General features: G+C 19.7%; 1 protein-coding gene across 1 annotated transcript; it reads left to right on the top strand.

Moving 5' to 3' along the window:
* Positions 1–15976: 15976 nt before the first annotated feature.
* Positions 15977–16253, top strand: K444DRAFT_726397 (uncharacterized protein; the record flags this gene model as incomplete). Its single annotated transcript, XM_024888668.1, has 1 exon — positions 15977–16253. A coding segment is annotated over one exon (228 nt), but the record flags the coding sequence as incomplete, so codon positions are not given.
* Between the last annotated feature and the right edge of the window lie 2601 nt (positions 16254–18854).

Below are 18854 nucleotides of genomic sequence, written 5' to 3'. Positions count from 1 at the left end.
GTAAAGGAGTTCTTATATTTAATTATTTTTATAAATACTTTATTTATAAATAATAGAAATCTCTTTTCCTAAATCGGATATATTCTAGTTCTAGTAAATAGAACTAGATATACTAATATTATTTACTAGTTCTCTACTAAATATAAGAGAATTACTAGAAGTATTCTAGCTTTAGAACTTTATAATATAACTTACGGTTTTAATATAGGCATTTTAGTTAAATCTATAATTAATAAAGTACTAGAAATAGAATTACTACTAGTTATCTATTCGAATTCGAAATTATTATATAAATACCTTATTAAATTAGGTACTACTCGAGAGAAACGCCTAATAATTAATATAATATATTTCTACTAGATATATAAATAACGAGAAATTACAAAAGTTAAATAGATTAAGGGAAAATCGAATTCTACTAATTCTATAACGAAATTAAAGCTAATAAATGCCCTCAAATACCTAATTAATACAAATACTATATAATTAGATATAGAGAAATAAATCGAGTATAAATAAGGCAGAAAATAGATATATAAGATAGAAGGATATTATAGGAGGGGAAGTTATATATAAAAGGCCATAGCCTTTAGTATATAACCAAAACCTTAGAAGCAATATAGATATATAAAGTATTTGGGAAATCTGGTATTAGGCTAGATTAGGGAATTTATATATAATTAGAGAGAAATACTATTTTTTATATTTTTAGAAAGTTTCTAGTATTAGTATAGCTATTCTTCTAGGAGTTATATATATAGTTACGGAATACGGGATACGAGATATAGGTAATAGGTAATAGGATATAAGATACGAGATATAGTTATATAATCTCGTATTCTATTAGTAACTCGACTAGTAAACTAGATTTCTTTAGGCTTAGCAGATTTAGAAATTATATATTAATATTATAATACTATAATTCCTACTTCTAAATAATAACTTTACTAATCTTATATAAATAGTACTTCTATATCTATATAACGGTATTATATATTCCTGGTAAACTAATAATTATATAATTTTTATATTTCTAATTTATATTTCAAAAACCTTAAAGAAATATTAAATATAAAGAAATAATTGATATTAGAGCCAAAATTAATATTTTTTCCGAAAAGATCTCTAGAAATATTAATAGAATAATATATAATATTATAGATTATTAAATATTTATTATTATTAGAACTAAATTTGAATTTATAGAAATAGTAAAGTTTAGAACTAAAGTTATAAATAAAATAGAATATAAAAATACATTTTTTCTAATTAAAGAAATTCTAAAATCCTATTTAGTTAACTATTTTTAATAAAAATAAAAATAATAGTTTATAGAATAAAAGATTTATTAATTCTAAAAATAACTAGAATACCTATATTATTATAATTATTTTATTTTTAAAAAATACTAGAAAATAGAAAAAAGTAATAATTTAAAAATATTAAGCTTCTAAAATTAAAGAATTAAATAATATAAAATAGGAAACTAAAAATAAAAAATAAAAACAAAGTCTAGTATTATAACCGGTAATAATATTAGAGAAAATAGGAAAATACCAGGATTTTTTACTAATTCTTTTATTTTAGGTTTAGAAGTTTAAGAAATTAATAATATTTTTAAAGAAACTAAAATAGAAAAGATTTTAATTAAAGTATTATTAAAAGTAGTTTCGGATTTAATAAAAAAAGAAATAAAAATAATATTAAATAAAAATATTTCTAAAAAATAATAATAATAATATTTTCTAATAATAAAGAAATATATTCCCGAAGCTATAAAATATAGAACTCAAAACTAAAAAGAATTCTGGAATATATAAAAACTTAAAGAAAATATATTAGAATATTAGATAAAAAAATATTCTTTATATTTAAATAGAAAAAAGCTAAATAGAAAAGTTATAAATTCCGGAAATTAAATAAAAAGAATATTAAAGAAAATAGCTATAGCTTTTTAAAAAAAAAGATAATAACTATAATCTATTTCTAGTTATAAAAATATATAAGATAAAGAATAAGAAGATTTAATTAGTAAATACTAATAATAGAACCGGAAAAGACTTTAATAAATATCCGAACTAGTTTAAGAGATTTAAAACTAGAAAATACTTATAGAAATATACTAGAAAATATAAGAATTACCTTTTATTAAGAATATTAGCTATTTTAAGAAATTTATAATTTATTTCGGAATATTTTAAATAATTAAATATTAGTAACTGGCTTTAAAAAAAGAACTAGCTATATTTCGAGAATTAATAATTAATTAAAAAGATATAATTATATTTAATTAAAAAGAAATAAAATAAGTTTATAAAAATATTAATTTATTTATTCTAATTAAAACTATTAAATATAAAGCCTAATAAAAGAAAAATTTCCTATATCCTAAAGCCCTAGTACTAGTAATAATAAAATTATTATTAGAATATCTAGACTATAAAGTTCTTAAAAAATATAATAGATTTTACTAGAATTTATAGTTCTTAGTTATAAAAAAAAGTTATTAGAACTTATAAACTAATTAATATTACTATAAAAATGAATTTAGTAATTCTATAAAATATTAATTTATTTCTATTTATTAATAAGATCTCAAAGGAATTTACTAAATATATTTATATTTTTCTAATTAATTTCTTTTTTAGATATAATTAATTTATATTAGATACTTATAATAGAGATTTAATTATATTTATAATATTTTTAGAACTATTAAGAATAATTATATTATTTTAGAAAGCTATTAATTCTATTATATAGTTTATATGAATTATTATAACTATTCTAAAGAATTTATTTCCTAAAATTATTATATTATTTATTAATAATATTAGAATTAAAAGACCTTATATAAACTATAATAAATAGCTTATTTTATTTAATATTTAGTATTTTATATTCGAATACTTTTAAAACCTAAATATAATTTTAAATAGAATTAAAAGAGCCAGAATTAGTATTAGAAAAAAATCGTAGTTTTATTATAATAATATAATTATTATTAGCTTTATTTATAAAATACTTAAAAGAAGTTCTTTAAATTCAGGAATTACTAAAATCTTAAAATAGAAATATTATAATAATATAATTAAAAATAAGGCATTTATTAGAATTATTATTTATTACTATAATTGAATTAAAGACTTTATAATTATTATTAAATTCATTTATTATTTAATAAGAAAAGATATTATTAGAATAGCTATACTATAAATTTCCTGGGTTATATAATCTCGTATTATATATATAACTCAACTAGTAAACTAGATTTCTTTAGGCTTAGTAGATTTAGAAATTATATATTAATACTATAATATTATAATTCTTATTTCTAAATAATAATAACTTTACTAACTATATATAACTAGTATTTTCACGCCTATATAATAGTATTATATATTACTAGTAAACTAATAAATATAATATAGAAATAGAATAATAAGTAAATATAAGCTATATAAATTCTTTAAAAAAAAGCTTATTATTATTCTAATACTTTATAAATATTAGTATATCTATTTCTTTGGGAGTTATATATATAGTTACGGGATACGGGATACGGGATATAGATAATAAGATATAAATAATAAGATATGGGATACGGGATATAATTATATAACCTCGTATCCTATTAGTAACTTGACTAGTAAACTAGACTTTTTTAGGCTTAATAAATTTAGGAATTATATATTAATACTATAATACTATAATTCCTACTTCTAAATAATAATAACTTTACTAACTAATATAACTAGTATTTTTATACCTATATAATAGTATTATATATTATTAGTAAACTAATACTAATTAGTTTATATATATAGATTAGAGAAGATTTTAGATTAATCCTAAAAGTATTTAATAGCCTAAGATAAATCTAGTTTATTCTATATTAAAAAAAAGAACTACTTATTAACTTTATAAAAGTATTCGGTAGCCTATAAAGAAGATATCTAGCTCTTATTAATTAATAAGTAGTTAGCTATTTAACTATTTATCTATTTAACTTTTACTATTCTTTAAAACTAATTTCTTTTGGCCTTAAGACTACTTTCTTAGAAACTATTTTTTCTACTTATATAATACTCATATCTACGGGATTTTCTCTCTGAAATATATATCCTATATATGTCCTTAAAGCTATTTAATTACTATTTTAATTTTACTATTAAGTTAAGTCCTTTAAGCTTTAGATTCTCCCGGAATTATAATATTTTACTTCCTAAATTTCTTATTATAGACAAAATATTTAAAAGCGAAATATTTACTTTAATATCTATAATATCTCTAGGTATCTGGGATATCTAGAATCTAAATCAGGTATCTAGATATCTTTATTACTAAACCCTTTTTATAAACCTATTACGAATTATCTTATTTTTAAATTCCTCTTACTATAAACTATATATATATATTAGGAAGAACCTAAACTCGGTTTAGTATAAATACTAATAAAGGAAAGAAACTAATTAAGAAATAGAAAGATAATATTAATCCGGTAATTATAATAAAGACTAAACTTTAGGAATATATAATTACTAAAATATATTAGTATATCTTATATAGGAAAAGTAATAATAATCTATAGGATCTATTCTAGGATAACTTTAAAATTTTTAATATTATAATATATAATCTAATTAATTATATACTTATATAAAATTTTTGAGCCTAATTTTAATATAGTAATATTTATATTAAATAGAACTATAGAAACCTTACTATTATATAATTCTTTATTAATCTTACCTAAGAAAAAATAAAAAGTATATGAAATAAAGCTAATATTATTAATAATAATCTAATTAGAACGGATTTTTTTTAGAAACCTATTATATTAGTTTATCTTATTCTAGATAAAACTAAATATAAAAGAACTAGATAATCTTAATTAAGAAATTAAGCTATTTATTTATCTTCTTTAAATTAAGGCTATTTATTATTTCTATTTTTATTATTACTAGTATTATTACTAAACCCGAATTACTATTAATTAGTACTTACTATTTCTACTAGGAAGCTTATTAGGGAAATAGTAAAGATATACTCTAAAATATAGAAATATAATAGAACTAATAATAGTTTTAATTATAAACTTACTATTTTTCTATAATAAATATATATAATAGTATATAGACAGGTATTAGATATTATAGATCTAGTTTCCTATTTTAGGTAAAGCTTATAATCGGAATTATATAGGTAATCGGAATTATATAAATTATATAGGATTATATTTTCTAATTAAGTAAAATGCTTTATAGGCTTAGCTAAGTATTAGGAAATATATAGAGAGATACTCCTAGCTTTAGAAAGGGATATTAATTAGTTTTTTATTAGAATTAATTCTTGGAATTAGTTATACTTATAAGTATTACTCTATAGCTTACTTACCTTAATTACTTATATATTACCCTATTATTATATACCTTATATTCTAATTAATCTAATCTTCGGGAAACAGTTCGTTATAAGGTAATTAAATTATTAATAAATAAAATATTAATAGCTAGAGTATTAACTAGGAGAAGTATCTCTATTATTACTAGGGTAACCTAACCGGATATCTAGGGAAGTGCCTAGTTAAGTACTCTTTATATTACCTAATTAGGAGAAGAAAGTGAAACTTAAATACTTCTAGAACTAGTAGATAGGATAATAATAATAGAGAAATTAGTGGTAGCTCGCCGTTATATTACTAAGTTAGAAACAGAAATATAATAGAGAGAAGATCTAGAGAAACTAGAAGCTCAGATCCGTTATCTTAAAGATATTTAGATACCCGGTATAGAACCCGTTATATTCCCGGCGGTATTTTTAGTTTGGAGAGCTCTAAAAACCCGAGAACTGCCTACTTACCAGGGAAAGAGTATTAAAGAAGCCCAGGACTTCTTTTATTAGGCAAAGTTAAAGTAATATAAAAACGGCAGGATTACCTGGGCTACTAATATAGTAAAGGTTATATATTATACTTCCTGTTTTAAGAATATAGCCAGGGATATCTGGAAATATAGGAAGTAATTAGTAAGTATTAATACTACGGATTAGGAAACCTTTATTAAATTTATAAAAGATTCTATCTTAGATCCGGAGAACCGTAATAATAATACTCTTATTAAGTTTAAGAATACTAAATAATAGCTAGGCCAGAGTATCTAAAGCTTTATATCTTACTTAGATAACCTATTAGATAACTTGGGATATACGGGTTTATTATAAGAGCGGGATAACTTATTTAGTAATTTAAAATAAGAGATTCGGGACGAGATTAATTATTAAGGGAATATTCTATAAAAAAGAAAGAAGCTTATCTCTATAGCCATAAGAGTTAAGAATAATTTAAACCTATCTATTTAATAGAAACGTAATAATAAGCTAATAGAATAGTAAAAGAAAGGAAATAGAAAAAAAGAAAAGGAAAATAATAAAAAGAAATAGAAAAGAAATATATTTCTATTATAAAGTTTATAAAACCGGAATAGTAAAGATATAATAATAGAATCTAATATAGTACTTATATTAGAATCTATAAGACCGGGTATAATTTGCTTTACTTACTAGAAAAAGGGTTACTATATTACTATTTGCCCTAATTAAAGAAAACCGACTTACTATAACTATAATAAGTCTAGCTATAAAATATATAAATACCTAGAACTAAAAAAGCCAGGAAACGAATATATCCTATAGTAGTTATATTTATTTATATTATAAAGGGCAAGGCTCCTAAAATAAAAATAGTAATTAAAATTACTATTAAGATAATAAAAGGTAAATAAAGAGTTAGAATATTAGTAGATTCGAATATAGAGGCTAATTATATAAAGAAGAGATTAGCTTTAGATATAGGTATTTTATTAATATTAAAGGTAATTCTCTTATCTTTACTAGAAGAAAAAAGGATCTATTTATATAGAAATTATATTCTTGAGATTATTACCGAGAATATACTAGGGAACTAAAAGAAAACCAATATATATTTTATATTATATAATTTTAATCTAAACTATATTAATATAATATTTGGATTCCTATAGCTTTACTAGATTAATTCCCTAATTTCTTTTAGGGAAATAATATAGAAATACTAGATTTAACTATAGAAAGTTAAAATTCTAAATATTAGAAAGTTTATTAAAATAATAAAATATAAGATATATGTTTTTCTATTAATTATTTATCCTATAATAAATAGCTAAAGAATTACTATTATTATTACTAATAGAATAGTTATACTTTTCAAAAAGTATTAGAACCTTTTCTAAGTATTCTCTATAAAGGCTATAGATATACTATCTAACTACTATATAATAGAGTATTATATAAATCTGGAACCAGGATCCTAATTATTATATAGTCCTATATATACTTTATTAGAAAGGAAGCTTAAAGTTCTTTAGAAATATTTTAATACTAGCTTAAAAAAGAGATAGATCCATTATTTTACTAGCCTAACTAATATCCTAATTATATTTATTCTAAAGAAAGGAGATAGCCTATATTTATATATTAATTACCGGAATCTAAATAGAATTACTATTAAGAATCAAATACTATTACTATTTATTAATAAAACTATAGATAGGCTTTATAAAATAAAGATATATATAAAGCTAGACTTAAAGAATACTTATTATTAGTTATAAATACGGGAAGATAATAAATAAAAAACAATATTTCGAATATATTATAAATATTTTAAATATTATATTATATTTTTTAGATTATTTAATATTCCGGTAATATTCCAAATATATATTAATTATATATTAGTAGGCCTTATAAATATTATTTATATAGTTTATTTAAATAATATTTTAATTTATTTAGAGGACCTAAAATAGTATATAGTAATAGTCTAATATATATTTAAGTAATTATAATAATACTAGCTCTTTATAAACTTAGTAAAATACAAGTTTAATATAGAGAGAATAGAGTTCCTGGGGTTTATAATTAGCCTAAATAGTATAGAAATAGAAGCTAGTAAAATTATAGCTATTAGGGAATAGCTAGTTCTAAAGAATAATATTCGAAAAGTCCAAATATTCCTGGGTTTTACTAACTTTTACTAGAGGTTTATTTATAGATATTTTAGAATAATAAAAAAGTTAACTAATTTATTAAAAACTAGTAGAAACCTATAATATTATTTTAGCTAGATAAATAAGGCAGATAGGGCTTTTAAGGAGCTATAAATTATATTTATAATAGTACTAATCCTTTATTATTTTAACCTAGCCTTAAAGATTTATATAAAAATAGATACTTTAGAATTTATAATTATAAGTATAATTTCCTAGCTCTTTAGTAAGAGAATAGAAGCCAGGTAATATCTTATTATCTTTTATTTAAAGAAGATAACTATAATTAAGAATAGGTATAAGATATATAATTCTGAGCTCTTAGCTATTATTCTAGTATTCTGTATTTAGTAATATTACCTAATATATATCCGGTATACTATTATTATTAAAACAGATTATAATAACTTAAAATACTTTATAACTAAAAGAAAACTAAATAATTAATAGATAAGATAAATAAAAAAGCTAGCTATTTTTGATTTTATTTTAAAATACTAGCCGGGATATAGTAATCCTACTAATAAACTATTAAGAAAGCTAGACTTTATAGTAAATATAGATAAAGATACTTTATTATTTATACTTTATAATAAGCTATAGAATATAGAATAGAGAGTTTTATAAATAGTAGTAATAGGATACTATACTATTCCTATAATATTATAATTTAAGGTCTAGAAAAAAGAAAATAGATACTTTTTAATTAGTAAAATACTAAGGAATTCTGAAAAAAAAATCTATTTTAGTAATAGAATAGTACCGGAAATACTATTACTTGAATTTATTACTAGTATAGCTAGTTATAAATAGTATATATTACGGATTCTAGTTATATAGATAGCTAGGTCCAAAATAGTATATAAGAAAGATAGAAAGATATTATTTAAATTACTATTATAATACTAAAGGCTCGATTTATTAGTATAATACTAGTAGTATAAATAGTTCTTAAAAGGGACCTTTATTAGAGCTATTAAGACTTAGGAACTTAATATATCTGGGTTATTAAGATATTAGAATACTATTTATATATTAAATAAACTAGCTCTTAAAAAAAAATTACTATAAGCTAACTATAATAATCTTATAGATAGGTATTTTAGTACTAGTAAGATACTAAAAATTCTCTAGAAAAAATATTTCTAGTAAAATATAAAAAAGAATATAAAAGATTATATTAGAACTTGTCTTATATATTAATAAACTAAGATAAAGAAATATCTATTATATAATATATTTAATTCATTTCCTTTTTTCTCTAAGCTATAGTAAGAAATTATTATAGACTTTATTATAGGACTGTTTTTTTCTAGGTTTTATAGTAAAGTATATAATTCTATATTTGTTATTATTAATAAATATATAAAAATAATATAATATATTCTAATTACTAAGGAAATCTCGGCTCCTGAATTAGTAAAGCTATTTATATATTATATTATTAAAGACTTTGGTATACTTATAGGTATAACCTCTAATAAAGGATCTGTTTTTATAAATAAGTTTTAGTTAAGTCTATATTTCTATTTAAAGATTTAATAATAGCTAAGTATAGTATTCTATTTATAAACTAATAAATAAATAGAGAATCTAAACCAAACTCTGAAATAGTATTTAAAGTACTATACTAGCTATTAGTAAAATAACTAGATAATAAAGCTTATTCTTATAGAATTTATATATAATAACTTTATATATTTAATAATAAGAATTTCTCTATTTTATATATTATACGGATTCTATTCTAGTATTAAACTATATATTAAGAATAATATTCTAGAAAAAAGAGTACTAGTAATATAGGAAAGAATATAAAGGATTTAAGTAAAACGGGAAATACTAGAGAAATAATAGCAAGAAATAGTAAATATATAGAAAAAGTATTATAATAAGAAATATATTAATAAAGAATTTAATATATATAATAAAATTATATTTTATATAAAGAATATTTAATAGCTATAACCTAGTATAAAGCTAGTAGATAAATATCTCGGTTCCTTTAAAGTTCTGGAAATTATAGGAATATATAAATAAATATATTACTTAGAATTACTACTATTATATTAGATCTATAATATTTTCTATATTTCTTTTTTAGAACTATAATACCTATAAGCTAATACTATAGTAGAACTAGAACTAGTCAAAATCGAGGATAAAGAAGAATTCGAGATAAAATCTATTATAGCCTATAAAAAAAACAGAAAAGAAAGGAAGTATTTTATTTATTAGAAAGGCTATTTACTAGTAAATAATATATAGAAATTACTAAGTAATCTAAAGAATATAGTTTAAGAATTATAAAAATACTTGAAAAAGAGTAATATTATAATATTATTAGCTAAACGGAAATATAAAAGATAAATACTTTTATTAGGAAACTATTAAAAATCATATATTTATTTTTGGAAAAACTATATAAAAATTATTAAGAACTTTAAAAACTCTAATTTCTATATCTTATAAATATCTTACTTTTATAATTACTCTCTATTATTCTTATTATTATTCTTATTAGAATCCTCTCGAGAAATAGGTAATAAATTAGCCTATAAAGCTATTAGCTATTAGTAAGAAATAAGGAAAAAATAAACTTATTTAATACTAAAAAACATTAATTATACTATTAAGAATACTTTATACTTATACTAAGCTAATAAGAATTATTTAACCTATTCTTTAAATTATTAGGGGAATTTATTAGCCTTAAATAATAACTTTAATATAAGAAATATATATTATTTAGTATAGAAGAAAAGTAATAATAGTCTTTTCCCTTTTAGGTAAAAAATAGGGAAAATACTTATATATATTAATAGCTTAAAGAAAGCGGTTTAACTATATTATATATATTTAAGGAACCTTAAATAGTATTAGAATAGGAAATAAATAAAGGAAATTATAACTTATAGGATTATATTTCTTATTCTTAAAATAATAGTAATTATATACTAAGTAATTATTATTCTTAATATAAATAAGATTAGGAAACTTAGTAATATTCTTGAAATATCAAAAATAGTAAGGGCGAATTAAGGATATAGGAGTATTAGCCAAACGAGTAATAATAGGCTAATAAATACTAAGAGAAATATTTATCTTAATAAATAAAGAAATAGAAGAAGGAATTAGAAGAGAACTTAAATAAAGCTTAAATAAAACTTAAATAAAGCTTAAAGGAGCTTAAAAAAGGCTTAAAAAAGGAAGGCAAAAAATAAGGAGGAACTAGGTATAGTATTATAGTTAAGGAAAGAAAGGTTAGTTAGTAGGAAAAAAGAGGCCTTTTTATAATACCCTCTTTCCGAATAATAATTATAAATTTGGAACCGGCTCTATATTAGAAATATCTAGAAAATTCCAAAAAATAGATTTATAAATAAACTAGAAAATTAAATTAACTTTTCTAAGTTCTTAGGCCTATAAAGTAATAATTTATTCGCAAATAGAGGCTAAGTTAGAATTTATGAACTAATTAAAAGACCGGAAGAGCTTCTTACCTAATAATATATATTATACCCGTATTACCTTTATAAGAGGGAATTACTAGAGGCAATTTACAGGTTAGCTAGATAGGATTAGTAAACTATATTCTTAAGTCTATTACCTAATATAATAATAGGACAATTATAGGGAATCTTTAGAGAGAACTAATGGCCAGAAAGGTTTTAGGGAATTATTTATAAAGCTATTTATAGTTCTCTTAGGCCTCTTGGGAATAAGGGCCTAGAGGGAAGATTAATATAATAGATATATATAATAGTATATAAATAGATATTAAATATTATAAATCTAGTTTCTTATTTTAGATAAAGCTTATAATTAGAATTATATAGATAATCGGAATTATATAGATTATATAGGATTATATTTCCTAGTTAAGTAAAATACTTTATAGGCTTAGCTAAATACTAGGGAATATATAGGGAAACACTTCTAGCTTTAAAAAGAAATATTAATTAGTCTTTTATTAAAATCAATTCTTGGAATTAGTTATATTTATAAGTATTACTCTATAGCTTACTTACCTTAATTACTTATATATTATCCTATTATTATATATCTTATATTTTCTTAATATTTACTAATATATAAAGCTCCTAGAAAAGGTATTAGTAAGAGCTTTTCTTACTATATTAAAGGAACTAGTATAAAACTACTTCTATAATAACTAGCTCTTAAGCCATATATATAAAAAGGCTTATATAAATATTTATAGCTTTTTTAAAGGCTCTGGTTTCTATTATTAAAATTTAAATAAATAAAATACTATTACCTTAGTAATTATAATAGTAAAAAACTCTAAAAAAAAAATATTTAAGCTTATCTAAATACTAATTAATAACTTATATAAATTATAATATAGCCTTACTTTTATTTTATAAAGTACTAAATTCCTATATAATAAGATTATTACCTCTTATTAAGGCTTACTAATATACTAATATATAGTCTTAAACTCTCCTAATAATCTCGGCTAGCTTATTAATAAGCTTTAATTATCTATTATTACTTATAAGAAAAAGTAATAAATTATTACTAAAACCTATTTTACTAATTAATAATACTATTCTTAAAACCCTTTAAATTACTATTTATTCAGAAATTATTAATATGAATTTAGCTATAATTTTAGAACCCGTAATAATTACTTTAAGCCTTATAATTATAATAAGTATATTCTAAAGTTATATTTTATATATAAGAAACCTAAATACTATTTATAGAAATATATACTAGAGAAATAAGAGGCCAAGAAGGCTTAATTTAAGAATAGAAATATTTACTAATTTAGATCCTAAAATACCCGCAATTTTAATAAATACTTTAGTAATACTTATATATAATATATTACTAAATTCGAAAGAGAAAAAAATAATAAGAATAATAAGAACAAACTAATAAGTAATGCTTTTAAAGCCTTACTAGTAAAAACAAATAAAAAAGAGAAATATTACTCTAATTCTTATTTTACTTTTATTAAAAGCTTCCTAGTTACTTCTATAGCCCCTACTCCTATTATTCCTATAATTAATACCCTTATAAATAATCTTATTTCTTTTTTCCTTATATACTAGATAATAGGTAAAGACTATATCTTAGAGCCTATTAAATAGATAGAAGATACCTAGATATTTATAATTAATAGTATATTAAGATATAATACTTATTACTTTTATAAAGTTATAATTAATACTAAAGCCTCTAGATTCTTAACTATTAGTTCTAACTAATTCCAAGCTTTATAGTAAACTAATAATAGTATTAAACTTAATAAAATTACTAAAAATTAAGTTAATATCTAGTTTAGTATTAGATTTATATCTTTTATTAGATCTATAATAATGAGAATACTAATTAGGTAAGTATAATTTTATATTATACTTATAAAAACTTTATTCTTACTTAGCTTAGCTAATATAAATAAGCTAGAAGTTTACTTTAATAATCTTACTAATTATTTCATTATTTCTAATAGATACTTTATACCTGTAATATAACGTTTTAGATACTTTTTCTTGCTTTAGAATACTATTCTATAAAGCTTTATTTCCGAATTCTTTACTTATAACTCCTGCTTTCTTATAGAGATTAAATTATAATATCTATATTACTATTTTAGTTATTTATTTATTAGTAAACTTTAAAACATACTAGAATAAGTATGCTATAATATTAATATAGAAGCCCTTAAGTACCTTATAAAGTACTATAAGTAATACTAGAAATTCGGATAATTACCCGGATAATTTAAGTTTAATCTAAGAAATAATATTAGCTTTAATTATTCTATTATTATTAATATTTTCTATATTTCCAGTAAGCCTATACTTTATATTATTAATAAAGGCACTAGATATTAAGCTAGCTAATAGCTTTAAAATATTAGTATATTATATACTTGAGATACCCTAAAGTAATATTAGATTAATACCTATTTAGGCCCTCCTAATTAGATTATAGTAGATACCGGAAAGTAGTTTACTAGTAAGAAGTTTACTTAGCTTATAAATACTATAGGAACTAAAATTAAAATTATTCTTATAGAAGCTTATAATTCTATTAGAATTATAGAATATTATTATAGCCTAATTTAATATACTTACTTTATTATTATAGCCAAAATTAATAGAATTAATAAGGATATTATACTTTAAATAGCTTTTAAAGCTATTAATAATTCCGCTAGACCTAATAATATTATCCTAACCCTCTTAGTTTATAGTACTTTACCCTAAATAACTAAATATAATACCCTATTACTAACTATATTATAGTAATTAGTAATACTTAAGAAAGTAATAGTAGAAATTTAGAAGCTTTAAGCTAGATACTAGATTATAAATGCCCTAAATACCTGAAATAGTCCTAGTACTACTAATATCTATAAACTTTCCTTAAATTCAGACATTCTCATATAATATAAAAGAAATACTAGTTAACCTAGTAATTGGGATAGGCCATATAAGCTAGTAGCCATTAATAGAAAGAACTATATACTAGCTTTATTATATAGTAATATTATTTTTTGCTTAATTTTTATAAAGCCCTTTTATATAGGAGATATTAAGGTTATTACTAATAGCCCCGAACCTAAACTTATTTCTAAACTTTATAATAAGGCTAAAAGTAATATAAATATAATTCCTCTTACTATTCCTACTATTTCACTAAAGTATAATAGAGAATACTCTTATAAGAACCCGGATTTTATAGTATTTTTATAGGATAATAACCTATATAAGAACTCTTATTAAGTTAAAGTTACTAGCTTTCTAGAAAAGGGCATATTTGAGGTTATTTCTAGATCTCAGATACTAAAGAAAATATATATTTTTAATTCCTGGTTTATTAATAAGATTAAGAATAAGGATATAAAGAGAAAGTTTAAGAAGTCGAGACTAGTTATCTAGGCTTATAATAATAGTAAGAAATATATAATATTAATATAATTACTTATTATTTAATATATTAGCTAGAGAATTATTCTTAGTATTACTATTATAATAATAGATATTATAGAGCTATATTTATATAATATTTCATAAGCTTATATCTAATTAATAACCTTACTTAACTATAATTTTTATATTAACTTATCTTATAAGCTTATTAGAAAGCTAAATCTAAATAATAATTCGGTTCTAAAGATTATAAAACTACTATATAGTATACCGGAAGCTAGGAATTACTAGTTTAAAACTTATTATTTCTATTATATTAATAAGCTTTTTATAAAATAGTTAACTTATAACTCTTGCCTTTTCTATAATAAGTAACTTTTCGGAATTATTAGCCTTTAAACTAATAATACCCTATTTATTAGAACTAATAATTTTATAAAGGCAAAGTAACTAAAGCTTTAAAAGGCTAAGTTCTTGGCTAAGGAATATAAATGCCTTATTTCTAATTATAATCTCAAGTTTAATAAAGGTATTATTTATATAGATATTACTAGAATTACTTTTATATAGGAATACTAGTTTAAAAACCTCTAAATTATTTCTATAAAGAATACTATTACTATAAGTAATAGAGGTACTATTTATTAAGATCTCTCTATTAAGGATTAATATATTACCTAATATACTAGAGAAGTATATATTATATTAGTCTATTAACCAGAAGCTTTATATGATTTATTAATTACTACTTAAGCTATTAAACCTTCGGAAACTAATATAAAGGCACTTAATAAGTATATTTAATAGCAAATTAAGAATATTACTAGAGAACTGAGATTTATAAAGCTAGTAAAAGAGTTCTTATATTTAATTATTTTTATAAATACTTTATTTATAAATAATAAAGATCTCTTTTCCTAAATCGGATATATTCTAGTTCTAGTAAATAGAACTAAATATACTAATATTATTTACTAGTTCTCTACTAAATATAAGAGAGTTACTAGAAGTATTCTAGCTTTAAAACTCTATAGTATAGCTTATGGCTTTAATATAGGCATTTTAGTTAAATCTATAATTAATAAAATACTAGAAATAGAACTATTACTAGTAGTTTATATGAATTCGAAGTTATTATATAAATGCCTTATTAAATTAGGAACTACTCGAGAAAAGCATCTAATAATTAATATAATATACCTTTACTAGGTATATAAATAATAAGAGATTATAGAAGTTAAATAGATTAAGAGAGAATTGAATCCTGCTAATTTTATAACGAAATTAAAGCTAATAAATACCCTTAAGTATCTAATTAATATAAATACTATATAATTAGATATAGAGAAATAGGTTAAGTATAAATAGGGCAGGAAATAGATATATAAGATAGGAGAATATTATAGGAGGGGAAGTTATATATAAAAGGCTATGGCTTTTAGTATATAACCAAAATCTCGGAAGTAATATAGATATATAGAGCGTTTGGGAAATCTGGTACTAGGCCGGATTAGGGAATTTATATGTAATTGGAAAGAGATACTATTTTTCGTATTTTTAGAGAGTTTCTAGTATTAGTATAGCTATTTCTTTGGGAGTCACGTGCATAGTTACGGGATACGAGATACGGGATATAGGTAATAGGATATAAGTAATAGGATATGGGATACGGGATATAGTTATGTGATTTTATATCCTATTAGTAACTTGACTAGTAGACTAGATCCCTTTAGGCTTAGCAGATTTAGGGATCGTATATTAATACTATAATACTATAATTCCTATTTCTGAATAATAATAACTTTACTAACTAATATAACTAATATTTCCATACCTATATAATAGTACTATATATTATTAGTAAACTAATAATAAGTTATATTATAATTTATTAGAAGATTAGTATAATATAATAAGCCGTATTTTCTAAAAATTATATTATTTTAGTAGTTTTAAGGTTTTAGTTATATAATAAAAGCTATAGTTTTTTATATATAATTTATAGAAATTATATAAAAAAGCTAGTTTTTTTATAGTTCTAGAAAATAATTTCTTTTTAATATTTAATTAATTAAGCTTTTATATATTATATACTATTTATATTTTTAATTTTATTATTTTACTATTAAGTCACGTTTTATATTCTAGTATATTTTATATAAGTTTTTATTTTATTATAGTTTCTTTTCTATATTAGAAAATAATTATATTAGTAATAAATACTAGCCTAAATAAATAGAATAGAACTCTTAATTAATATAATAATAAAGGAAAAAAGAAAGTTATATAATATAAGTCTGAAATTTAAAATAATACTAAATAGAAATATAATATTATTAAAAGAAAATATAGAGAACTAGTAAAATATTTATAAAAAATATAATTTTAGCTATATGAATTTTATTTTATTTTTGAACTAGATACTAATATACTTATTATATAGCTAAATAAAGCGGCTATAGATTTTTCTAAAGCTCTAGTTATTTACTAGCTAGTATGAATTTAATTATTTAACTTTAAAATTAAATATATTAAAAAAACTAAATATATTATTATTAATAAATTATTAAGATATTTATAATAAAAAAGTAATACTAAAAATAATAAGGATATTAATAAATAGTTAGTAATAGAGTTTAATACTATTAGAATAGTATTTATTAAATAAAAAGTTTAATTAAAAAAAAGTAGTTCTAGTTTAGTTATATAATATTATTTTAAGAAATTAGACTTTTAAGACCTTTACTAGGTATTTAAATAATAGAATCCAGTTACTAGAGATTAATAATTAAAGCCTTATTATATTTGAAAGCGAATTAGTAATATTAAAAAATAATAATATTTGGAAGTTATATAATAAAGGCTATAGTCTTTTATATATAACTTCTAGTAAAATAATAAATAATAATACTAATTCTTATACTTTATTTAATAACCCGATTATTTTATTAAATTCCTTAAATAATAGCTATTTTAAATAATATTAGAATATTATATAATATCTTATAATACTTTCTAGATTAGAAGAAATATTTAGAATCGAGTTTTGAAAATTAAATAAAAAAGCTTTAAATTATAATATAAGAGATTAATTATTATAAAGAGTTATATCTAAAACATATTTACCTTAATTTATTATTAATAATTAAAAGTAAAAAGAGATTATTATTAAAGAGCTATATAATAAAATTAGATATATTAGAAGAAAAAGTACTTTTTATTTAATAGCTAGCTACTATTACTAGAAGAATTACTATAATTATATATAGAAATATATTAATATCTATAAAGTCTATTAATATAAGAATAAAATAAAATAAAAAGAAGTTTTATATTTAATAAAAGCTATATCTCTTTTCTATTACCTTGAGATTAATATAATTAAATTACTAGACTATAAAGAATATAATTTATTAATTATTACTAGAAACGACTTTTTAAAATAGGTTAAAGCTATATCTTTAAAGAATCCGACTAATAAAAAGATTATTAAGTTTATTTAAGAAGAAATTATTTATAAATATAATTTATTTAGCTAGCTTAAAATAAATAATAGATCGGAATTTAAAAAAATAGTAATTCAAGAACTTAATAAACTAGGAATTAATAGAATTATTATTTTGGCCTATAATTTTAAAAGAAATAATATAATTAAAAGAAAATATTAACTAATTATTTAAATACTTATTATATTTATAATAGATAAAAAGAAACCTTAAATAGATTTACTATTATATATTCTATTTATTAATCGAGTTATTATATATAAACTAACTAGATTTATTTTCTTCTATATAATCTATAATAAAAAAGTTATATTATTTATAGAAATATACTTTCTAATCTAGAAAATACTTAA

This window comes from Hyaloscypha bicolor (genome assembly GCF_002865645.1).
Source record: "Hyaloscypha bicolor E unplaced genomic scaffold K444scaffold_98, whole genome shotgun sequence".
NCBI lineage: Eukaryota > Fungi > Ascomycota > Leotiomycetes > Helotiales > Hyaloscyphaceae > Hyaloscypha > Hyaloscypha bicolor.
Note: the sequence above shows the minus strand (reverse complement) of the source record. Positions and strands in the feature narration are given on the sequence as shown.